Source organism: Muntiacus reevesi, chromosome 1, assembly GCF_963930625.1.
Source record: "Muntiacus reevesi chromosome 1, mMunRee1.1, whole genome shotgun sequence".
NCBI lineage: Eukaryota > Metazoa > Chordata > Mammalia > Artiodactyla > Cervidae > Muntiacus > Muntiacus reevesi.
The window spans coordinates 111,114,012-111,140,619 of record NC_089249.1 but is presented as its reverse complement, the minus strand read 5'-3'; the positions used below and the strand labels follow the sequence as shown (position 1 = coordinate 111,140,619).

At 34.3% G+C, this 26,608-nt stretch overlaps 1 protein-coding gene across 12 annotated transcripts in view; it reads left to right on the top strand.

Moving 5' to 3' along the window:
• Positions 1-20,548, top strand: part of CCDC18 (coiled-coil domain containing 18) — a 99,268-nt gene extending 78,720 nt beyond the window's left edge. For 9 of the 12 annotated variants that reach the window (XM_065908481.1, XM_065908561.1, XM_065908490.1 and 6 more), the window contains 3 exons: positions 272-409; positions 5,620-5,820; positions 18,014-20,360. In XM_065908481.1, the coding sequence (XP_065764553.1) occupies positions 272-409; positions 5,620-5,820; positions 18,014-18,499 (825 nt within the window). In that variant the 3' untranslated portion in view covers positions 18,500-20,360. Of the gene's footprint in view, positions 1-271; positions 410-5,619; positions 5,821-18,013; positions 20,362-20,392 lie in introns of those variants that run through there. The other 3 variants (XM_065908543.1, XM_065908551.1, XM_065908534.1) reach the window with 2 other exon arrangements.
• Positions 20,549-26,608: the final 6,060 nt, after the last annotated feature.

Genomic DNA, 26,608 nt, shown 5'->3' with positions numbered 1-26,608 from the left:
GTTATTAGTTTATTTTACCAAAAGCATTGATTAGTGAACTTGCAATAATAAACAATATACTGATAATTTCCCATTTGTACTCTGTTAAATATCTAGATTAAATTCTAGATTGTTACACTTTTTAAAGTGTACATTTAATAAGGTAACTGTGTATGAGTGTTCATACAGTATTACAAAAGACTGAAGTACTTCCATAAATGTTATGAATTGTTTAGCTACAATAACCAAATAAACAAGTAGTGTAACCTTTGCTTAATATGTCATTTTTAAGGAAGCTCATGGAAAATATTTAGCTGAAGAATTGGGGGCTTCTCAAGTACGTGAAACTCAGTTAGAAGCAAGAATGCAAGCAGAAATCAAGAAATTGTCAACAGAAGTAGAATCTCTCAAAGAAGCATATCATCTAGAGGTAAAGAAAAATTTAATTTGTTCCATTACTCCCTGCTAAAGTGTGTTGATCTATCTGAACAAAGTATAAATCTAGCTTTTAAATGTTTATTATAGGGAAACACATTTGGTCTTTTCTGGTAGGCTGAACATATTATTTTCACTTCATATTCCAGTGTACTAATACCCTATGGGTTAAGAGCTTGAATTCTTTAGCCAGGCATACTGGTTCTAAATCTCAGTTCATTACTTGGTACTTATGTAACCTTAGGCAACTAACTTAACATCTCTGACTAAAATGGATATAATAATGCTATCTATTTCATAGAACTGTGTGGAGAATTAAATTAATTAATGTAGTTTATGTTCTTACACCAGAGCCTGGCACGTCATTATCATTGTCATAACTTTATTATAAAGTAACACTTGCCAAAATTACCTGGAGGTATTTAATAACCAATGTAAGCAGTTTCATGTGATGTCAATCTATTAATGTGTGGTAGTTTTCAAGGTTTGCTCTGATCATAAGTTAGAGAGGCAATATGATAGTTTGCTCTTTGTCAGTATGTCCTGAACCTTTACAGAGATGGACAGTGTTATCAATTAGAATAGCATTTCTTGTCTTTTTTAAAACTGTATTTGAACATATTCAAATTTAAGGCTCCTTATGAAACATTCTAATAAAGCATTTTTCTGGATGGTGCTTGTTGCAGATGTTGTTGTTTAGTCACTAAGTCACGTCTGACTCTTTGTGACCCCGTGGATTGCCTCATGCCAGGCTCCTCTGTCCTCCACTATCTCCCGGAATTTGCTCAGACTCATGTCCATTGAGTCAGTGATGCTATCTAACCATCTCAAAGACATTTATATTAAACTCATTTTGAGGGAGTTTGGTTAACATCTTTTTGAGGAATAAATATTGTTTTTGGTCAACATGTCTTGCTTAAATGCATTTAGAGTCAAATCTCTTTGAAAACATTGTGTCTGCCAAACAAAACATATTTGTGTGCTGAATCCAGTCCTAAGGCCAAGAGATTACAACCTTTGGTCTTTGAAGACAAATGTGAATGCTGATGAGTTCACCATAATTATTTGATATTAGCTGGTCAACATGGTGACCTTCAGTAATAATTGGTCCATCTCAAGTATTTGCCAGCAGCAACTCAATAAGCTTTTATTACATGGTCTATATTTCTACTTTTAATTACCAAATTTTTTACTTTCAGTTTTATAAGCCTCTTAAAATTATTATAAGCTGATAGTACAAAAAATGAATTGTAAACATTGGTTCTAGTATTGCTGTTTAATATCTAGTATTAATACTTTATATGCAGCATATGAAAATACCTAATATGGACACTTTCACAGAGCTGCCACTGGTGGCTTTGAGGCCTGTTGGGGATGAAGGCACCCAGCACAATGCTTTTCTGGTTAGACCCCAGACATGTAGGTCCAATTGACTCTTGTGGTGGTACAGAAGGATGAAAGCTCTACATAGGAACATGATGTGAATGGAAGAGACCTGTCATTATGCAAACAGTATGGCACTCATAAACAGACAATAAAAAGAGCACTCATCTCAAAGAGAACAGCACTTGTGTCACAGTATAAGTTAGGTGCTTGTGGAACAGCTTTTGATAAATGAGGTCTTCCAGCCAGACAATGATTCCTTTGGACCCATTACCTTATATTCATGATCAGATTGGATCACCTCCCATCCTGAGGCTCCCCAAGACTTTTGAATAGCTTTTCAGTGATCCTTAAGAAAGACACCCTCCCAGAGAAATGCAGTGTTTATATACAATGCATTGGGTCTCTAGGAAACACCAAAGTTATCAGTGAAGAATATGGCAAGTGACTCAAAGGGTACTGTGAAGTGTTTTTGTATGGCTTGATAGTAAAGCTCCTAGAACCAGTTTCTGTCTCTGCAAGGTTCCAAACATTTGGAAGAAGCTAACCAGTGCCTGGAAACCCTTTTCCCTATCCATTTACACCAGTTACAGCATGCTATTAGTTGCAACATTATTGAGGGTTACAGAGCTCTTGTGAAGTAGATTGAAGATGAATCTGCTAACATACCTAGAGTTCCTCCAGAACATAGTCATGAGGATAATATGAATTTGCCCAAACCTGTGGAACCCTTTAAGGAATGAAAAGAGTGGATAATAAAATGGATAATAAAATTTTCCAAAAAAAGAACCTTCAAATAGGAGTAATTAAAATAAATACTTGCAGGTTAAAAATATATATATATAGGTTTGTTGTGGTTGTTCTTAAGAAAGATGTTTTTAAAGTTTGTATGTTGTTTGAATATAAAATGAAAGTATGTTATTAAGTAGGAAAAGGGATTGATAATTTTTAACTAATTTTTTAAATAGGTTTTAGAATTGTCAGGAAACTCAATTGCAAAGCTGATTTTTTTTCAATAAAATGAAATTTTTAAAAACTTTTTTATGGACAGTTTTTAACATATTCAGAAGTAGAATGGTATAAATCTTCCAGTATATTAGTACTGTTGTTCAGTTGCTCAATCATGTCTGACTCTGCGACCCCATGGACTGTAGCACACCAGGCTTCCCTGTCCTTCACCATCTCCCAGAGGTTGCTCAAACTCATGTCTATTGAGTCAGTGATGCCATCCAACCATCTCATCCTCTGTCGTCCCCTTCTCCTCCTGCCTTCAATCTTTCCCAGCATCAGGGTCATTTCCAATGAGTGGGCTCTTTGCATCAGGTGGCCAAAGTATTGGAGTTTCAGCTTCAGCATCAGTCCTTCCAGTGTATATACAGGGTTGATTTCCTCCAGGATTGACTGGTTTGATCTCCTTGTTGTCCAAGGGGCTCTCGAGAGTTTTCTCCAGCACCACAGTTCAAGGATATCAGTTCTTTGCTGCTCAAGCCTTTTTTATAGTCCAGCTCTCACATCCATATATGACTACTGGAAAAACCATAGCTCTGACTATGCAGACCTTTGTAGGCAAAGTAATGTCTCTGCTTTTTAATACTGTGTCTAGATTTGTCTTAATTTTTCTTCCAAGAAGCAAGTGTCTTTTAATTTAATGGCTGCAGTCACCATCCACAGTGATTTTGGAGCCCAAGAAAATAAAGTTTGTCATTCTTTCGATTGTTTCCCCATCTACTTTCCATGAAGTGATATAACCAGATGCCATGATTTTCATTTTTTGAATGTTGAGTTTTAAGCTAGCTTTCATCAAGAGGCTCTTCAGTTCCTCTTCGCTTTCTGCCATAAGGGTGGTGTCATCTGCATATCTAAGGTTATTGATATTTCTCCCAGCATTCTTGATTCCAACTTGTGATTCATCCAGCCTGGCATTTTGCATGATGTATTCTGAATATAAGTTAAATAAGCAGGGTGACAGTATACACCCTTGACGTACTTTTTCCTGATTTGGAACCAGTCCATTATTGCATGTCTGGTTCTAACAGTTGCTTCTTGACCTGCATACAGATTTCATAGGAGGCAGGTAAGGTGGTCTGGTATTCCCATCTCTTTAAGAATTTTCCAGTTTGTTGTGATCTACATAGTCAAAGGCTTTTTCATAGTCAATGAAGCAGAAGAATGTTTTTCTGGAATTCCCTTGCTTTTTCTATGATCCAGTGGATGTTGGCAATTTGAGCTCTAATTGCCTTTTCTAAATCCAGCTTGTACATCTGGAAGTTCTCATTGCATGTACTGTTGAAACCTAGCTTGAAGGATTTTGAGCATTACCTTGCTCACTTGTGAAATGAGCATAATTGTACAGTAATTTGAACATTCTCTGGCATTGCCTTTCTTTTGGATTGGAATGGAAACTGACCTTATTCAGTATTATGGCCACTGCTTAGTTTCCAAATTTGCTGGTATATTGAGTTCAGTACTTTCACAGCATCATCTTTTAGGTTTTGAAATAGCTCAACTGGAATTTTATCATCTCCACTAGCTTTGTTTGTCATGATGCTTCCTAAACCCCACTTGACTTCACACTTCAGGATGTCTGGCTCTAGGTGAGTGATCACACTGTCGTGGTTATCCAGATCATTAAGTTCTTTTTTGTATTTGTTGTTGTTCAGTCTCTCAGTCGTGTCTGACTCTGTGACCTCATGGACTGCAGGATCCCAGGCTTCCCTGTCCTTCACCATCTCCCAGAGCTTGCTCAAACTCATGTCCATTGAGTCAGTGATGCCATCTAGCCATCTCATCATCTTTTTTATATAGTTCTTCTGTATTCTTGTCATCTCTTAATATCTTCTGCTTCTGTTTAGTTCATACTGTTTCTGTCCTTCATTGAGCCCATCTTTACATGAAATGTTCCCTTGGTATCTCAGATTTTCTTGAAAAGATCTCTAGTCTTTTCCATTCTGTTGTTTTCCCTTATTTCTTTCATATATATTGCTCAGCTTCAATAATTTTCAACTCCTGTCTGAGTCTTGTGACCCCATGGACTGTATGTAGCCTGCCAGGCTCCTCTGTCCATGGGATTCTCCAAGCAAAAACACTGGAGTCGGTTGCCACTCCTTCTCCAAGGGATCTTCCTGACCCAGGAATTGAACCAGGGTCTCCTGCATTGCAGGCAGATTCTTTACCAAGAAGCCTGCTCATGGCCAATTTTACTTAATCTGTAAGTATGTTGACTATTTCTTTTATATAAAAGGAAATACTTTTGAGAATGAAGAAGAGTGCTGTTATTAATTACCCCAGAACACCAGGCATAAAACCTGAACGATTGTAGGCAAACTGGGAAGTATGATCACCATACCTTTAACCTCTCTCAGGTCTCTTTTTCCCTCTCTCACATACCCTATAATTTTGGGGGAAGGAAATCCAAAACATGACTGTTTCATCAATAAACATTTCTATAAATATATCTGAAAGATAGGAACTATTTAAAAAATATAACCACAATGCCATTATCATACTTAAAATTTGACTCTAATTCCTTGATATCATCAAACATGTAGTCATTGGTCAGATTTCCTCAATTATGTCTTCCTCAAAAATGTGTTTATAACTGATTTCTTCAAATCAGGATCCAAAAGTAGTCCATTGTACTTAGTTAACTGTTCTTAAGTAAATTTAAGACTATTTTCTCTCTAATATGTTATTTGTTGAGAAATCACTATAAATAGGATTTGCTTTTATTTCAAGTGGAAATGGAAAGTATTAGAATGTTATTGAAACCAACTTCATCCTATTTTCTTTCTTCCTTTCCGTTTCAATGTGGGGGCTGTGTAGATGATTTCACATCAGGAAAACCATGCAAAGTGGAAGATTTCTGTTGATTCTCAGAAGACTTCTGTTCAGCAACTAAACGAACAGTTAGAGAAAGCAAAACTAGAACTAGAAGAAGCCCAGGACACGGTAAGCAGTTTGCATCAGCAAGTCCAAGACAGGAATGAAGTAATTGAAGCTACAAATGAAGCATTGCTTATTAAGGTAAGTAAACAGGTAAAATACATAAAGCAGAACTATAGTGAAGTAAATTTATGACTGATTTTCCCATAATCAGAATTCCTGGAGTTTGTAGAACACTTAATAACCAAAAATTGACCTATTGAATAACAGGCCCTTTATTTAGAAGATACTGAATTTGGAGATTATTAATAAGAAATGTATCATATTGCCTCAAGAGAAATAATTATGTTCAAACATGAACTTAAAAAAAACTTTTTTTTGGTGAGAACATTTAAGTTCTGCTTTTTCAGCAAATTTCATTTATATACTGGTTTTATCAACTATAGTCATCATACTATACATTAAACCCTCAGTCATCTTATACCTGAAAAGATGTACCTTTTGAGCAACCTATTTTGCTTACCTCCCAGTCTCCCAGTCTCTGGCAACCACTCTTGCTATTTCTATGAGTTTGGCTTTTTTTTTTTTTAAGATTCCACATTCAAATAATATCATGCAGCATTTGTCTTTCTCTGTTTTATTTCACTTAGTGTAATGCCCTAAAGGTCCATTTATGTTGTTCCAAAGGGCATATTGTATATTCAATTGTATATGTATTTACCACATCTTTTTTTTTTTTTACCACATCTTCTTTATTCATTCATCGATGGGTACTTTTTTCCTTATCTGAGCTAATTGTGAATAATGTTTCAGTGAACACAGGAGTGCATTTGATAACCTGTTTTCATTCCCTTTGAATATATACCCAGAAATGGTGTTGCTGGATCATATGACAGTTCTATTTTTCATTTTTGGAGGAACCTCCACGCTGTTTCCCTTAGTGCCTGTACCAGGTAGCTTGCCTACCAACAGTAAACACCGTCTCCCTTTTCTCCATATCCTCGCCAACACTCATTTCTTGTCTTTTAATGATAGCCATTCTGGTGGGTGTAAGGTGATATCTCATTTGATTTTGATATGCATTTCCCAGGTGACTAGTGATATTGAGTACCTTTTCATGTACTTATTGGCTCTTTGTAAATCTTCTTTGAAAAAAATGTATATTCAATTCCTCTACCTTTTTAAAAACTGAATGGTTTGTTTCTTTGCTATTAAATTATATGAGTTCTTCATGTGGTTTAGATATTAACTCCTTATCAGATAAATGACTTGCAGATATTTTCTCCCATTTTATATGTTGCCTTTTTACTGGTTTCCATTGCTGTGCAAGAACTTTTTAGTTTGTATAGTCCCTCTTTTTTATTTTTACTTTTGTTGCCTTTACTTTTGTTAGCAAATCCAAAGAATCATTGCCATGCCCAGTATCAAGATGCTTATTCCCTATTTTTTTCTTCTTTCTCGGTTTGAGTTGATTTTTGTGTATGGTGTAGGACTAGGGTCCAGCTTCATTCTTTTGCATCTGGCTCTCTGGTTTTCCCAGCATGATTCATTGAAGATAATTATTCTTTCCCAATTGTATGTTCTTAGTTCTTTGTCATAAATTAACTGGCTATACATACATAGGTTTATTTCTGGGCTATCTATTCTGTTCCATTTATCTGTGTGTCCATTTCTATGCTACTGTGTACCATAGTGTTTTATTATTGTTACTATAGCTTTGTAATGTGGTTTGAAATCAGGAAATATGATGTTTCCAACTTTGTTATTTCTCAAAATTGCTTTAACTATTTAGGGTCTTTTGTGGTTCCATTCAAATTTTAGGATAGCTTGTTCTATATTTATGAAAAATACCGTTGAAATTTTGATAGGGGTTGAATTGAATCTACATTACTTAGGATAGTAAGGACATTTTCACAATATTTTATTCTTCCAGTTCATGAGCACAAAATATCTTTCCATTTATTTGTATCTTCATTTTCTTTCATCATTATCTTACAGTTTTCTGTGTACAGGTCTTTCACCTCTTTGGTTAAATGTACTCCTAGGCATTTGATTCTTTTTGATAAAATTGTAAATGAAATTATTTTACTAATTTCTCTAATAGTTCATTATTAATATATAGAAATACAACAGATTTTTATATACTAATTTTGTATCCTGCTATTTGCCAAATTCATTTACTAGTTCAAACAGTTTTTTGGTGGCGTCTTTAGGGTTTTCTCTCTCTCTCTCTCTCTCTCTCTCTCTCTATATATATATAATCATGTCATTTGCAAACAGTTACAGTTTTACATCTTCCTTTCCAATTTGGATTCCTTTTATTCCTTTTTTTCTTCCTGATTTCTCTGGCTCCTAATCCCAATATTCTGTTGACTAGAAATGGTGAGTCAGCCTCCTTGTCTTGTTCCTGATGTTACAGGAAATGCTTTCAGTTTTTCACTGCTGAGGGTCATGTTAACTGTGGACTTGTTACATGTAACCTTTATTATCTTGGTGTACATTCCCCCTGTACCCGCTTGTTGCATTGTGCATTTTCTTCATGAATGAATATTGAATTTTGTCAAATGCTTTTTCTCCATCTGTTGAGGTGATCATATAATTTTTATCTTCTTTTTATTAATGTGGTATCACATTAATTTGCAGATGATGAACCATCCTTACATGCCTGTAACTAATCTCTCACTTGATCATGGTATATGATTCTTTTAATGTATTGTTGAGTTCAGTTTGCTATTATTTCTTTTAAATATTTATTTATTTTAAAATACTTTTTATTGATCCTGGAATATATTGTTTTACAGTGTTTTAGTTTCTGATGTACAGCAAAGTGAATCAATTTTACACATACATATATCCACTCTTTTTTATTTTCCCTTTCCATCTAGGTCACCATAGAGCACTGTGTAGAATTCCCTTTGCTATACAAAGATTCTCATTAGTTATCTGTTTTACGTATGGTAATAAAGGAGGTAAATCCTGGGTGTTCATTGGAAGGACTGATGCTGAAGCTGAAACTCCAATACTTTGACCACCTCATGCGAAGAGTTGACTCGTTGGAAAAGATCCTGATGCTGGGAGGGATTGGGGGCAGGAGGAGAAGGGAATGACAGAGGATGAGATGGCTGGGTGGCATCACTGACTCAATGGGCATGAGTTTGAGTAAACTCCGGGAGTTAGTAATGGACAGGGAGGCCTGGCGTGCTGCGATTCATGGGGTCGTAAAGAGTCGGACACGACTGAGCGACTGAACTGAACTGAATGTAAATATGTCAATTCCAGTCTCCCAATTCATCCCATCCCTCTTTCCTCCTTGATAACCGTAAGTTTGTTTTCTACATCAGTTGCTCTATTTCTGCTTTGTAAATAAGTTCATCTGTACCATTTTTATAGGTTCCACATACAAGCAATATTATACGACATTTGTCTTTCTCTTTCTGACTTACTTTATCTCTGTATGACAATCCCTAGGCCCCTCCATTTCACTGCAAATGACATTATTTCATTCTCTTTCTGGCTGAATAATATTGTATATATGTTCCACATCTTCTTTATTCATTCCTCTGTTGATGGACATTTAGGTTTCTTCCATGTCCTGGCTATTGTAAATAGTGCTGCAAGGTGCATGTATCTTTTAGATGATAGTTTTCTCCAGATATATGCCCAGGAACGGGATTCCTGGATCATATGGTAGCTCTACTTTTATTGTTTTAAGCAATCTCCACACTGGTTTCCTTAGTGTCTGTACCAATTTACATTTCTACCAACAGTATAGGAGAGTTCTCTTTTCTCCATTTATTGTTTGATTTTTTGATGAAAGCCATTCAGTTTGCTGTTATTTTAAAAAAATTTTTGTACCTGTGTTTATCAGAGATATTGGCCTGTAATTTTCTTTTCTTGTCTGGTTTTGGTATTAGGATAATACTGGCATTATAAAATGAATTTGAAAATGTTCCCTCCTCTTTCTTTAGAAGATTTTGAGAAGGATTTATGTTAATTCATAAACATTTGTTAGAATTTGCCAATAAAACCTTTTGGTGCTAGACTTCTGTATGGGAGGTTTTTTAAATTATTATTACTGATTCAATCTCCTTACTGGCAATTGGTCTAAGGAGATCTCACTTTGTATTTCTTCATTATTTGGTCTTGGTGGGTTGCATGTTTCTAAGATTTATCTCTTTTTTCCCTTGGCTGACCAGTTTGTTACTGTACAATTGTTCATAGTAGTCCCTTATGATCCCTTATCTCTTTGGTATCAAGTTGTAACATCTCTTTCATTTCTTATTTTATTTAAATTCTCTCTTTTTCTCTTATTAAGCCTTGCTAATGGTTTGTCTATTGTGTTTATCTTTTTTAAGAACTCAGCTATTAGTTTCATTAATCTTTTATATTGTCCTTTTAGTCTCTTTATTTCCACTCTGATCTTTATTTCATTCATTCACCTAACTTTGGGCTTAGTTTGTTCTTCCTTTTCTGTTTCTTTAAGGTAGAAATTTAGGTTGTTTTATTGGTGTCTTTCTTGTTCCTTACTATATAAATACAGTGTTTATCACTATAAATTTCCCACTTGCATCTGCTTTTGCTATGTCCTATAAGTTTTGGTTTACTATATTTCTGTTTTAATTTGTCTGAAGATTTTTTTAATTTTCCTGTTCATTTATTTGTTTTATTTTTATTTATTATTTATTTAATATTTATAATAATGTATAATATTTATAATAATTATATAATATGTAAATTAATATATTAGTTAATATTGATATGTTTATATAATATGTATATAATTATATATAATGATATTACAATCATTATATAATTATATGCAATCATTATAGAATTATGTACAATCATACAACCATTATATAATTATATATTAATATTAATAATTAACATTAATAAATAATTATATGTGATTGTTATAATAATATATACAATATGTGATAATATATAATTATCTAATATATTTATAATAATTATTTAATAATTATAACTATTTTGTTTCTTTTTTGTTTCTTTTTTATTTATTTATTTTATTATTTTATTTTTCTGTTGATTTCTTTGACACGATGGTAGTTACATCACATGTTGTTTAATCTCCATGTAATTGTGGGTTTTCCAGTTTTCTTCTTGTAATTAATTTCTGGTTTTATACCATTATGGTTGGAAGATGGTTGATATGATTTTAATCTTCCTAAATTTGTTTTTGTTCTATTAATCTTCCTAAATTTATTAAGACTTGTTTTATGACTTAACATATGATCCATCCTGGAGAATGTTCCATATTCACTTGAGAAAGATAGGTACACTCCTACCCTGTGTTGGATGGAATGTTCTGTAACTGTTAAGTCTGTTTGGTCTAACTTACGGTTCAAGTCCAATGTTTTCATAATGATTTTTTGTATGGATGATCTATCTATTGATGAAACTAGGGTATTGAAGTCCCCTACATTAATATATGCTTATCTCTTTCTCCCTTGGTCTGTTAATACTTATTTTATATGTTTGGGTGTTCCTGTGTTTCTTAGGTGCAAAATATATACAAATGTTATATTCTTTTGTTAGCTTGATTCCTTTAGCATTATATAATGACCTTCTTTGTCCCTTGTTACTTTCCGGCTTAAAGTCCAGGAAGACACTTGTAATTTGGAACAGGCTTGAGGGAGAAGGTAGAGAAAGTGTCTTCTGGCCTCCTTGGTCTCTCAGGTGCCCCTTGTTGTTTGTTGTTTAGTAACCAAGTCGTGTCTAACTGTTTGTGACCCTATGGATTGCAGCACACGAGGCTTCCCTGTCCCCCATCATCTCCTGGAGTTTGCCTAAGTTCATGTCCATTGATTCAGTGATGCCATCCAACCATCTCATCCTGTGTCACCCTTTTCTGCTTCTGCCTTCACTCTTTCCCAGCATCAGGGTCTTTTGCAGTGAGTCAACTGTTCACATCAGGTGACCAAGGTATTGGAACTTCAGTATCAGTCCTTCCAAAGAGTATTCAAGGTTGATTTCCTTTAAGATTGACTGATCTCCTTGCTTTCCAAGGAACTCTCAAGAGTCTTCTCCAGCACCACAGGTGCCCCAGATGCATGCTAAAATAGAAGCCTGACCTCTGGGCAGAAACTTTTAAAGTATGAAAATAGACTTATTTTGGAGAAAGACTGGAAGATGGGCATATCTTGCTTGCTTCTTCTGTACTGAATTCTAAGGTATTAGCCATGGTACATCCTTGCAAGCCTGTTAAGAGCTGCTTCTTTGTTTGCTATAATCCTGTGCGTCTCAGGGACGCAGGCCCCATTGGCTTTCACAGCTAAGTGTTTTGAAAACCCATTGCTCACATGGAAGTCTTAAAAGTTGGAACACTACATGTGGGATCCAAGCCCTTTACTCTTCAGGAAGAAACTGGAAGCCAGGTGTTCCTTCCCATTGTAGGCCTGTGCTTGGCATGGCCTTTATGGCAAAAGTGAAGCCCAGCTTTCCTGTTAGTTTTGATGTGGGCTTTTCTCATTCACCCAATGTGTAGATGTTTCTCAGCTAGTTTTTTCAAAGGGAATTGTTCCTTATATAGTTGTAGATTTCATCATTTGTACCTGGAAGGAGATATGAAAGGAGCTTACATTGCCATCTTGGCCTGGCCAATTGAATCATGATGTTTACTTTAGAGGGTTTTAAAAAATTTTTTTGAACTATAAAAGTATGACAACTCATTTACAGGAGACTTGGAAAATACAGAACAAGATTACATATAGTTATACTATATATTATAATTTTTTAAGTAGATAAATTAAGCTTTTTAGTTGGGGTTTCAATATAAAACTCTCAAAAATTAACAGAATGAGTATACAAGAGAAGAAGGATATAGTAGACCTGAAAAGCTCTGTGAACCAATTAAACATAATTAAGATTTATACATTTTCACACATCAGTAAGATACAAATTATATTCAAGTTCCCATAGATTGTAAACTAGGAGACACTGAAACATATCCAAAGACATAAAACAAGGTTCAAAAATTTCATGGTCTAAAGGTATTGAAATCATAGAGTCAGTTCTGTTATCACTGTGTTATTATGTTAGAAATCAGTATCAAGGATATTTGAAAATAACACGTATATTTTCAAGTGCAATGTGACATTTACCAAAAGAGAGCTTCAACTTAGCCATCAAAAGCCTCAGTTTAAAAAAAAAAAGCCTCAATAAAGTTAGACTGAAAAAAACAGATGGTAATTGCAGAGGAGAAAGCATTTAATGAGAAATTAATATAAAAATGAGAAATTAATGCTAAAGATACTTTTTTAAAAATCCCATGTATTTGGAAGTTTAATGTCAACTTTTAAATGATGGATGTATCTAAGAAGCCATAACAAGGAAAATTAGAAAATGTTTGTAATTGAATGAAAATGAAAAGAGAATTTACCAGCATTTGTTGCATGCAGCTGAGGTGGCTCAGTGAAATTAAATACAATGTGGAGTCTTGAATGAGGCATGAAAACAAATAATGAGCAGCATAAAATGTTGTGAGATTTGAACATCATCTGTACATTGGTTAATAACAGTGTATCACTTGTTAATTTCCTGTGTTTTTTAAATAACATAGTATTTCTTTATGTTCTCAGAATTGGATTAGAAGTTTCAAGCCTCATTCAAATTTTTTTTTAAATCACTAAGATAATACATTTTCTGAACTTTTACCAGTAATACTAGATGCCAAAATACATGACACTATATCAAAGTTTTGAGTCAATATAAATTAGAACTCTAGCATTCTGTTCATACTAAACCAACCAAGTAGAATCAAAGTGTCATAAATTTAGCTAGGCAAAAATTCACAATTTTTCTAAAATATATATATTATACATACTATATATATATGTTAAAAAAGCTTTTCTACTACACTTGATAACAGCTTGAGAAACAACAAAAAAGAGAGAAATTGGAAAACATGAGCTAAATGAAATGAGAGCATTGACTATGAAACAGAAAACATGAATCAAACTATATAAAAGTAAAATATCATCATCATATAGTTCAGTTGTTTTTAAACATGGCTATTCATTGGAAATACATCTGGCACTTTGGAGAAGAGTAGCAATACCTGGGCACTTTTATTTTTCAAAAAATTTCAAGATAATTCTGTTGTGCATCTGGATTTTAAAAAGTGAATACAAGTTTTTCTGTTAAATGGTAATTTTAGTGATATAAAATTCTGTTCTTTTTAGTTGACCAATCATGATACAATGATATTAAGCAAATAACAATTACATAATCATAATACTGAAAGATGTTTATCAGTTTTCATAGTCGATAGCCAGACAAAAAATAAAAAATAATTACAATTGCAAGCCATAATGGAAACATAATTAACCTCACAATATGAAATAATTACATATAGTTTTGGGCATAGAGTGTTATGATAAGTGGAAGTGCATATGTGCACATGTTCTCATCCTCCCATTCAGTCTATGTCTTTTGATTGGTGCATTTAATCCATTTATAGTTAAGGTAATTATCAATATGTATGATCCTATGATTCTGTTGGGCTTCCCTGGTGGCTCTGACAGTAAAGGATCCACCTGTAATGTGGGAGACCCAGGTTCGATCCCTGGATTGAGAAGATCCCCTGGAGGAGAGCATGGCAACCCACTCAAGTACTCTTGTCTGGAGAATCCCCGCGGACAAAGGAGCCTGGCGGGCTACAGTCCATGGGGTCACAAAGAGTCTGACACCACTGAACAACTAAGCACAGCACAGCACATGATCCTATTACCACTTTCTTTTTTTCAATTTATTTTTTTATTGAAGGATAGTTGCTTTAAAGAATTATGTTGTTTTCTGTCAAACCTCAACATGAATCAGCCATAGGTATAAATATATCCCCTCCCTTTAGAACCTCCCTCCCATCTCCCTCCCCATCCCACCCTTCTAGGTTGATACAGAGTCCCTGTTTGAGTTTCCTGAGCCATACAGCAAATTCCTGTTGGCTACCTATTTTACGTATGGCCTATTACCATGTTCTTAATTGTTTTGGGTTTATTTTTTGTAGATCTTTTCTTTTGTGTTTCCTGCCTAGAGAACTTCCTTTAGTATTTTTTGTAAAGTTGTTTTGGTGATGCTGAATTCTTTTAGTTTTGCTTGTCTGGAAAACTTTGGATTTCTCTATCAAATCTGAATGAGAGTCTTGCTGGATAGATTATTCTCAGTTGTAGGTTCTTCCCTTTCATCGCTTTTAATGTATCATGCCATTCCGTTCTGGCTTGGAGAGTTTCTGTTAAGAAATCAGCTGATAATCTGATGGGAGTTCCCTTGAGTATTATTTGTCATTTTTCCCTTATTGCTTTTAACATTTTATCTTTGTCTTTAATTTTTATCAGTTTGATTATTGTGTGTCTTGGTGTGTTTCTCGTTGTATTTTGCCTGGGACTCTCTGCATTTCCTGGACTTGGTTGACAATTTCCTTTCCCATATTGAGGAAGTTTTCAGCTGTTCAGATGTTTTCTTGGGTCCCTTCTCTCTCTCTTTCTGGGATCACTGTAATGTAAATGTTGTTGCATTAACTTAGACTGTCTTCATTTTTTTTTTCCATTCTTTTTTCTATATTCTGTTTTGTGGCAGTGATTTCCACCATTCTGTCTTCCAGGTCACTTAACCTGTTCTTCTGCCTCTGTTATTGATTCCTTCTAGTGCATTGTTCATCTCTGCTTGTTTGTCCTTAGTTCTTCTAGACTTTTGGTAAACATTTCTTACATCTTCTCTATTGTTTTCATGAGATCCTGGATCATCATCATTATCATTAGAAAACGCAAGATTATATTTAAAAAATATTTTTACTGGTTTTGAGTACATATGTGATTTTTCAGATAGACTCTTGCTGGTTATTCACCCCTATTGATCATGGCAGTTTATTCTTGAATTTGGAATTAATATCAGTATGATGCATATAAATAATTTAATATTAGTTCATATTGCCAATATGTATGATTGTCAGCTAAGACCTTAAAAAAGGCCAACCCCACTGATAGTTGTGAAGCAATAAATGATTTTATAGTAAAGTGGAAGTTATTGAAAAGCAAAGAAACTCAATTATTACTATAGAAATACTTGTAATTATTATGCTGAGCACTTAAATTCCTTTTATAAAATGCTTGATATTGACTTACCTGGTGGTCCAGTTGCTAAGACTGCACTCGCAGTGCTCAGGGCCTCGGTTCTTTCCCGGGTCAGGAAACTAGATCCCACATACCACAAGTGAGTTCTCATGCTGCAACTAAAGATCCCATGTGTGGCAGCTAAGACCCAGCGCAGCCAAACACATTTTTTTTTTTCTTTTTCAATGCTTAATATTCATAGTGCTACAGGAAAGTTGAATAAACAAAATCCAAAATTATGTTTCAGGTGAACCCTCTATACTTTTATTGAAATAGTAATATACTTAGTGTTCTGGGGATTTACAACATTTATATGAAATTATAAAACCTCATTGCAAAAAAATTGAATCTAAAAATTTTAGAGATTCTGCATAGTATATCTCTGTCACTTGTTAGTAGTAATCTCTGCTCACTTGTTAGGTATTACCAATGAGATAAATATGGTGGCTTTGGACTTATCAATTATTCAGAAGTGTGTAAATTCACCTACTTAGAAAGTTGTCAAAATATTCTCAATATAGCAGCAATTCTTAAATGAACTATAGGTACATAGATCTTAGAACATGCACCATGATTAGCCAGGATAGCAGGCAGAAGGTAGGATTTCTTTGTTTTCTGACAGTAGCTCTCCAAGTCAATTTAAGCTGGCTCTAAGGTCCAGTTTGGAGAGAAGTTAAGGAGGATAAGAGAAAAAGAAGAAAAACTAAGAAAAGAACAGAAGCTGGCATAAATGTAACAATTAAAAGTAACTATAAATAGTGGAAAGCTATTCACTGAAAGCAGCAGTAAATGACAGAGAACAGAAACAGAAGTGAGGGAGAAGAGAAGAACACTGAGGCAACTGATCTTTTCAGTTTAATAGCCTAAAAAGTACTCTAGTATTTGAGTATGTCTGGAGTAAGGGCAAAGGTAAATCCATTTTCTGAAGGCCATAAAACATCAGTGTAGTATGGCCTACTACAGTAAGGACCACAACAGTGAGCTGCTTTGAGTCTTAAGAAAAAGTTGAATTATGTTTAATATATTTGGTTTACTACATTTCTTCATGAAAGTTAGGTGTTGAACTCTAAGTTAAATGGAATCCTACTTATCTGAGATAACCACATTTCTTAGTGTGACTGGATAACACATAGAAGTTTAAAAGAAACTTAAACTGCACATGACCTTATATATGTGAACTTTATAGTTATTTCATTAAATGATTGTGGTTATAAGAATGTGAATACAAAATTTGCTTGAAAAAATTGGCATTTCTGCCACTTATAAATCAAGTTTGCTTAGAATAAACTGGTATAAAGACAGCAGAAGTGAAATATGCATTTTGTAATGCACACTGTGGTTATGACAGTTTTAGCTATAAGCACAGTATTTTTAGAAAGAATAGAAGCTATCAGTTTAAAAGTGACTGGTTTAGAAATATGTATCTTATGGATATTTGTAAGAAAAGGAGAATGTATTTGAACAGGGGACTATTGTACATATTGTATAACTTTTGAAATTAAAATGTCCTCCCTTAATTTCTTTGACTTGATTGCTTTTCAGTGTATGCAGTCTCAATTCTTGGAATCCCAAAGTTGGGTCACAGGACACAAATGAAGGACATGGAAAAACAGAAATGAAAAGTTTATTTATTAAGGATTGATTTTATTAAACATTAATTATTTAAAGGCTTTTCTTTAAAAATTTTCTAGTAAAGATTTCTTGTGATAATGACATATACAGCAGAGTAGCTCATATGCATTTAGTTCCTATTAGACATTCTGAAGGACGTTGTTTTTTATGTGTATATATGTTAGATTGACAAATGATTATGTACCTTTTTATACTTTTGCAAAAAAAAATTTATATGTAAGATTTCAGTCTTTAATAGAAATTTATATTATCATCAATACTCAGAAAAATTGTATGAGGAACATACAGTTTTCATGGAATTCCTTATATAGTTTAAACAAATGCTAATGACTATAGATAACTATCCCAAAATGAAGGGTTTTAATGTTGTTTTAACGTTGTTTTAACTACATAGTTTTAACTACGTACTTTTAACGTAGTTAACAACCCTCACAAGTTGTTATATAAAGGATTTCTGTACTGTACTAGAACAAAGTTTAACTTAGATGACTTCTAAGTCTATGATTTTCTAAGTAATTCATTTATTTAACAGATATGTAATCAGCACCTACTATGTACCAATTTTTCTGTAGGAATCAGAATTAACCAGATTACAAGCCAAAATTTCTGGACATGAAAGGGCAGAAGACATCAAATTTCTACCAGCCTCATTTACATCTCCAGTAGAAATTACGCCTGATATTCAAGATTCAAAATTAGCTAAGCATTCTCACACAGCTTTTTTCAAGTGTAGAAAACTACGTCGCTCTATTAGTGCCAGTGATCTTAGTTTCAGAACTCATAGTGATGAAGATCTTTCTGAAGAATTACTACAGGACTTAAAAAAAATGCAATTGGAACAACCTTCAACATTAGAAGAAAGCCAGAGAGATCTAACTTATACCCAGTCAGACTCATTTAAACCTCTCACGTATGACCTCAATGATGATAATTCTGAGAATAATGACTTCAGTACTCTGAGTGGAATGCTAAGATACATAAACAAAGAAGTGCGACTATTAAAAAAATCTTCTATGCAAACAGGTGCTGGTTCAACTCAGGTATGTAACTTACGTTAGAAGTTATAATAATTTGTCTCCAATGAGGATCATTTTCTTTTTTTAAGGAAAAAATACATACATTTAAATAAAATACTCATGTCATTAGGTGATGTGCACAATTATTGAAAGTATGAAAAAACTTGTAAGTTCAGAACACTTTTACCTAGACAAGTAGAGTTGAAAATTTAGCTTTTAAAATTAATTTTTGTTAAAATAGGCTAATATTTGATTAAGTAGAATCTCTATACTTGATTAAAGACTAACTCTACCTCATATTAGGAAAGTATTTTTAACTCCAGAGTACTGGAGAATGTTTTTTGGAGTGCTAAAATTAGTTGTGTTCCTGGACTTCCTCGAAACCATTCTAGTAAAGATTATTAAGGTAGACTTTTGTTTTTGTCATAGGCTTCCATAGTGACTCAGAATATCACATTCACATGATTTTTCTACTTCCATTATTTCTTGAACATACCATACTGAAGAGGCAACTTTATCGCTGCTACACATACATTACAGACTACTTGACATTGTTTATAAGCAGTTAATCTATAGTTTGCACACAAAAATAAACATTTTTTTCAGGTAATTTCACCTTTTTTGAAATGTCCCTTTTCCTCATTTCAAGCATATCAAAGTAGGTTTGGTGGCCTAAAATGTTAAAAAAGTGTTTTTTGAATGGATCCAAGACAGACTGTTGGAGCTTTTATTCATTTCTCCACATCCTTCCTTACATGATTAAAAAGAACTTAATTTGGAACTCCCTGTTGGCATAATGGGCTTCCCTGGTGGCTCAGATGGTAAAGAATTTGCCTGCGATGCAGGAGACCTGGGTTCAATCCCTGGGTTGGGAAGATCCCCTAGAGGAAGAAATGGCAGCCCACTCCAGTATTCTTGCCTGGAGAATCCCTATGGGCAGAGGAGCCTGTCAGGTTACAGTCCATGGGGTCGCAAAAAGTCAGACATGACTGAGCGACTAAGCACAGCTGCTAGCCCAGTGGTTAGGATTCCAGGCTTTGACTGGATTCACCCCCTGGTCAAGGAACTGAGATCCCACATTGTTAGTTTCCTTTCTTGGATTTTCTTAATGGTTAATTATTTTGTCAGTTCCATTCACAATAGAGCCTCTAGCAGAGTAGTATTTTGCTTTCAGGTTTTGACAAAAGCTTCAAAAAGTTAAACACACATCCAATTTTGAACACAGGTTTCAAGAGTTCACACAAATGTCAAGTTAAAAACTCCTGCTTTAAAGCAGTGGAAGTATTGTGAGTTAATTACCTGATTCACAGTTTATCAGGAACTTGAAAGAAGTATTGTTTATCCATTTTGTTTTCAAAAAAAAAAAAGCAGTTTTCAAAATACAGTCTGTATACCATGCTGTAAGATGAAAAATAAGAATTGAGAAAATCAGTGATTAGGTAACAATTAAAAGTATAAGGGAAAAAAAGGATGAAGTGGGAGTACAAGTAAATACCTAGAGACATGATAACATTTTCAAATTCCTAGCCCAGGTAAAGATCAAGATATGACAAGAATATTTGACCTGTAGTTTTAGAATCTCCTGAGACATTTCCCTCTATGTTTCTACTCTATATATTGTGCTGCTGCTTTGGACAAGCATTTCTGTCCTGTCTTTTTTCTTTCCTCCTCTGTTTTTCTCTCTTCTCTTTTTTTTCTCTCTTCTGTTTTTCATTGACTTTATCAATTTAATTTAATCTTTCACTCCCTCCTGGCCACCCCCCAACCAGAATTGTTTGCATCCATCCAATCCATTACTGACTTTCTGATTCTTGTTTTTGCAATTGACTAAATATTCTGCACTCTTGTTTTAAATTATGCCCCTAATTATTACAGTGGTTTTTTAATGTTAAATCATGATTTCAAATAATAATTTATTATTTTGCATTATTCCAGGGAGAAAATTTATAGTTAAAAGAAGATGTTGATGTGATGAAAAGTGGAAGTTTTGGTACTGTGTAGTGTTTACTTATTATATGTAGTTCCTACTTCATATAAACTGCTATTTTATTGCTTTTAAATAAATTTTATATTTTAAGATTTTTAAAGAAAGTTCTTTCTTTTAAAGCTTACTTATACTTTTTGTGAAAATTAATTCAATTTATTCATTATTCTGGTTTGAACTTGCTACTTTCCTTTATCTTTTACTTAGAAATCATTATTAAAATGCATAAGTACAAAAAAAAATGCATAAGTACATTGAATAACATATTTTCAATCAGACCGCCATGTTATTTGCTTATTTTTCTAGTGATAATTTATTTTTAAAAGAAGTAATATGAATTTAGAGCTCATTCTGCCACAGGTTCATAATTGTACTAATAATAGCTAACTTTTGTTAAATGTTTACAACTTATCAGGCACTGTTTTAAGCTCTTCATATTTATTGACTCATTTAATCCACATAACAGTCTTTAAAGTAGATATTACAGGCATACCTCAGAGATATTGCAGCTTTAGTTCCAGACCATTGCAAAAAAGCAGTAAACAAATTAAATCACAGTAAACAAACATAATTCGTTATGTTTACATAACTATGTATGTTAGTCTGTGTAGCATTATGTCTAAAAAAAAATCAATGTACATGCCTTAATTTTAAAATGCTGTTATTACTAAAAAATACTAACCATTACCTGAGCCTTCAGCAAGTCATAATCTTTTTTTGGTGAAGGATCTTGCCTCTCTCTTGGTGGTTGCTGAAGGTTAGGGGTGACTGTGGCAATTTCTTGAAATAAGACAACAATGAAGATTGTCACATTGATTGACTCGCTCTTTAACAAACAATTATCTGTAACATACAATGCTGTTTGATAACATTACCAACAGTAGGACTTCTTTCAGAACTGGATTCAATTCTCTCAAATCCCGCTTTATCAGCTAAGTTTATGTGATATTCTAAGTCCTTTGTTGTCATTTCAACAAGCTTTACAGCATCTTCACCAGGAGTAGGTTCTATTCCAAAAAACTACTGTCTTTGCTCATCCTTAAGAAGTAACCATTCTTTCATCTTGAGATTGTGGCAGTTCCATCAAAACTTCAGTTTGGTTCAGTTGCTCAGTCATGTCTGACTCTTTGCGACCCCATGGACTACAGCACGTCAGGCTTCCAGGTCCTGGAGCTTGCTCAAACTCAAGTCCATTGAGTTGGTGATACCATCCAACCATCTCATCTTCTGTCGTCCCCTTCTCCTCCCGCCTTCAATCTTTCCCGGCATCAGGGTCTTTTCCAAGGAGTCAGTTCTTCGCATCAGGTGGCCAAAGTATTGGAGCTTCAGCTTCAGAATTAGTCCTTTCAATAAATATTCAAGACTGATTTCCTTCAGGATTGACTGGTTGGATCTCCTTGCAGTCCAGGGGACTCTCAAGAGTCTTCTCTAACACCACAGTTCAAAAGCATCAATTCTTCAGTACTCAGCTTTCTTTATAATACATGGGGAAGGCAATGGCACCCCACTCCAGTACTCTTGCCTGGAGAATCCCAGGAATGGACGAGCATGGTGGGCTGCCATCTATGGGGTCGCACAGAGTCGGACACTACTGAAGTGACTTAGCAGCAGCAGCACATCCATACATGACTACTGGAAAAATCATAGCTTTCACTAGACAGACCTTTGTTGGCAAAGTAATGTCTCTGCTTTTTAGTATGCTGTCTAGGTTGGTCATACCTTTACTTCCAAGGAGCAAGCGTCTTCTAATTTCATGGCTTCAGTCATCATCTGCAGTGATTTTGGAGCCCAAGAAAATAAAGTCTGTCATTGTTTCCCCATCTATTTGCCATAAAATGATGGGACTGGATGCCATGATATTCATTTTTTGAATGTTGAGTTTTAAGCCAGCTTTTTCACTCTCCTCTTTGACTTTCATCAAGAGGCTCTTTAGTTCTTTGCTTTCTGCCATAAGGGTGGTGTCATCTGCGTATCTGAGGTTACTGATATTGCTCCCAGCAATCTCAATTCCAGCTTGTGCTTCATCCAGCCTGGCATTTTGCATGATGTACTGTGCATATAAGTTAAATAAGCTGGGTGACAATATACAGCCTTGACATACTTCAGGCTCCACTTCTAATTCTAGTTCTCCTGCTGCTTTCCCCACTAAAGTCTTAAACACCTCCAAGTCATCCAGGAGGGTTGGGATTAACTTCTAAATTCATGTGAATGTTGATATTTTGACTCAGTAATGATATTTTGAATCAGTAATGTTCTTAATGTCATTTAGCATAGTGAATCCTTTCTGGAAGATTTTCAGTTTGCTTTGCTTAGATTCATCAGAGGAATCACTCAGCTATAGCCTTAGAAAAATTTATTTCTCGAGTAATAACTCTTTGAAACTAGAAATTGCTCCTTGATCTGTGGGCTACAGAATGAGTGTTGTGTTAAACAGTCATAAAGACAACATTAATCTAGCTTTACATCTCCATCCAAGCTCTTAGTGGTCAAGACCTTTGTAAATGAGCAGTAGTATTTTGAAAGAAATCTTTTTTTCTGAGCAGTAGGTCACAACAGTTGGATTCAGATATTCAGTAAACCATGTTGTAAACAGATGTATTGCCATCCAGGATTTATTGTTGCATTTACAGAGCACAGGCAGAGTAGATTTAGCATAATTTTTAAGGGCTATGGGATTTTCAGAATGGAAAATGAGCATTGGCTTCAAGTCACCATTTGCATTAGCCCCTGACAGAAAGTGAGCCAGTCTTTGCAACTTTGAAGCCAGGTATTGACTTCTCCTATCTATGTATGAAAGACCTGCATGGTATCTTCTTTCAATCAAAGGCTATTTGGTCTACGTTGAAAGTCTGTTTAGTGTAACCACTTTCATTAATTATCTTAACTAGTTCTCCATAACTAAGTGACTTGCTGCAGCTTCTGTTCTACATCAGCACTGCTGCTTCACCCTGCAATGTGATGTGGGGAGGTGGCATCTTCCCTTAACCTCATGAACCAGCCTCTGCTGGCTTCAAGCTTTTTTCTGCAGCTTCCTCACCTCCCAGCCTCTACAGAATTGAAGAGCATTCAGGCCTTAATTAAGAGTTGGACATAACTGAGCGACTCGGGACAGCACAGCACAGGGCCTTGATTAGGCTTTGGTGAAAGGGAATGCTGTGTCTGGTTTGATATTCTATTCAAATCACTAAAACTTTTTTCATATCAACAATTAGTAACATAAAGTACTGAGGAAAAAATTTGATGTGAGACATGAAACCTGTATATTAAAAAGTTCAAAACATTGCTAAGACAAAGATTTAAAGAAATAGAGAATATATATTCTCTATATAATAAAGAACATGCTTGGTGTTCATTATTGCTAAGATGTCAATTCTCTCCCAAACTGATTAATGTATAGATTCAGTGCAGACCCAAACAGAATTCCAATAGGTTTTTTTCTTTTTCTTTGAAGAAGTCAACAAGCTGATTCTAACAGTTAATTGGAAGTGTTAAGGACTTAGAGTAGAAAAATAATCTGGAAAAAGAACAGAGTTGGAAGACTTACACTGTGTTACCTAATTTCAAGAATTATTATAAAATTACAATTCAGTAGATCCAAAAATGAGCTCATAAATGTATCAGTGGAACAGATTATGTACTTATATATTTATATGATTTAATATGTATTTACATATACAATATGTAAAGGTATATATTTAATTGATTTTCAGCAAGGCACCAAAGTAATTCAATTTTGCAAGGAAAGTCCTTAACCAATTATGATGGAATTTTTGAAGAAACCAAAGGGGAAAAAATAATCTCAACCTCTACCTCATATTTTAAAAATTAAGTTAGGGTGGCTCATAGACCTAAATGTAAAAGCTAAAAGTAAAAAAATTCTAGAACAAACAGAATAACCTCATGACTCTGAAGTATGTAGAGATTTCTTAGGACCCAAAAAGCACTAGTTATAAAAATTAATAAATTAGTTGATCAAAATTAAAAACTTCTTTCAAATCTCTAACCATTAAGAAAATGAGAGCTTCGTTGGTGACTCAGTGCTAAAGAATCAACCTGCCAATGCAGGAGACACGGATGTGATCCTTCCCACGGATGTGGGAAGATCCCACATGCTGCAAAGCAGCTGAGCCCATGCGCCACAACTATTGAGGCTGTGCTCTGAAGCCTGGGAGCCACAGCTACTGAAGCCCCTGTACCCGAGAGCCCGTGCTCGCAAGAGAAGCCACCACACTGAGAATCCCACTCAGTGCAAGAGAAAGTAACCCCCATGTGACACAACTAGAGAAAAGCCTCTACAGCCTAAGCCCGCTTTAATACAATAAATTATTTTTTAAAATGAAGATGCATACTACAGAGCAGGAGCTATAAATACATGAGACATAAAACTTTTACTCAAAAAAATTTTTTTAAAAAAGAAAAAAATACATAAATTTAAAAAGTTTTTAATCCCAATTTAAAAATAAGTAAAAGACTTAGATACTTCAAAGAATAATATATGCGAGTGGTCATGTGAACATTTAAAAGTATTCAACATCTTCAGTCATTAAGAAAATGAAAATAAAACCCCAACAGGCTAAATGGGTAGAATTAGAATAACTAATATTAACAAATGAACAACAAAAAAGAATAGCTAATATTAAAATGACTGGTAATGCAAAGTGATGTGGAATATCTAGAATCACTTTGGAAAATCCTTTGGCAGTTCATTTTAATTTCTGCTTACATCTATTATATGATCCAGCAGTACCATTCTTGGGTATTTAGGGAAATGAAATGAAAACATTTGTCCACCAAAAGACTTGTACATTCATGTTCATAGTATCTTTTCTCATTTGTAGCCAAAAACTGAAAAAACTATAGTCCATGAATATAAGAAAAATAGACAGCCTGATACATTCATACATTTAAATACTATTAGAAGAATAAACTCCTGTTATACAGGATAACATATGTAAGTCTCAAAAACATACTGAATGAAAAAAGCTATATATAAAACTAAATACTATATGACTTTTAAGAACAAACAAAACCAATATATAATAAAAATCAAAATAGTGCTTGTCTGTCAGGGGCAGGACATTGAATAGAAAAGGGATAGAGGAAATTTCCTAGGATAATAGAAATGTTCTGTCTTGATTAGGGTGTTACACAGCACAGGTATGTATACATTTGATAAAATTCATTGACTTACATTCTTACAATATCTGGCTTAATTGTTTATTAGTTCTATATCACTAATAAAAATTTAGATATTTAGAATAAGGAGAAACGGGCTTTGAGATCATATAGATCTGGATTTGATCCTGGTTTCTTCACTTTTAAAAGCAGGTGACCTTGAGCTAGTTATTGACTCACTGAACTTTAGTCTCCTTAAATGTAAAATAGAGGCAATAGCTTTAGAAGCTTATGGCAAGGATAAATTTAGATAACACACATGAAATACTAGTATACTACCTGAATAGAGTAAGTACCCAATAGACAATAACTGCTATCATTGAGGCAGTATAATGTTGAGGTCAAGAGTGTGGGCTCTGGAACCAGATTACTTCTGAACCAGTGGCTTTGCCACCAGTTTACTGTGTCACATTGGGCAAGTTATTTAATCTTTCTGTGCCTTTGTTTCCTCAGTAATAAAATAGGATAATGGCACATACCTGAAATGGTTATTATCAGTATTAAGTCAAATATGCTTAGAGCACTTAGAATAATACCTGGCAATAGTAAGTGATCAGTAAATCCCCTATTACCTACTGTTATTATTAATTTTCTCATTTAACCTAGGTATTATGATGGTCTATCACTTCAAATCACTCCCTTGCCATTATCCTGAAATTTTTAGTTTTTTACTTACATGGAAAAGCTTTACTCAATTCATTAACTGTCCTTTTTTCCCCTTATATTTAAGTTGTTATATATTGTTTGGGAAAAGCATACAACCATGCTGTGGAGAAGACTGCTAATATTTCACCAAAATTGGTCCTTTTCCTTTTTCTGTAATTACAGAGTTTTAGCTGGGCTCAGTGGCCAGACACTATATTTCCCAGCCTCTTCAGTGACTTAAGTTCTCATCAGAAGGCTACAAGCAGAAATGTGTATAACTTCAGGCCTGGGCATTAAAATATTATATATGTGCTCCTCCAAGGTCTTTTCCTTTCTCTTAAGCTGGA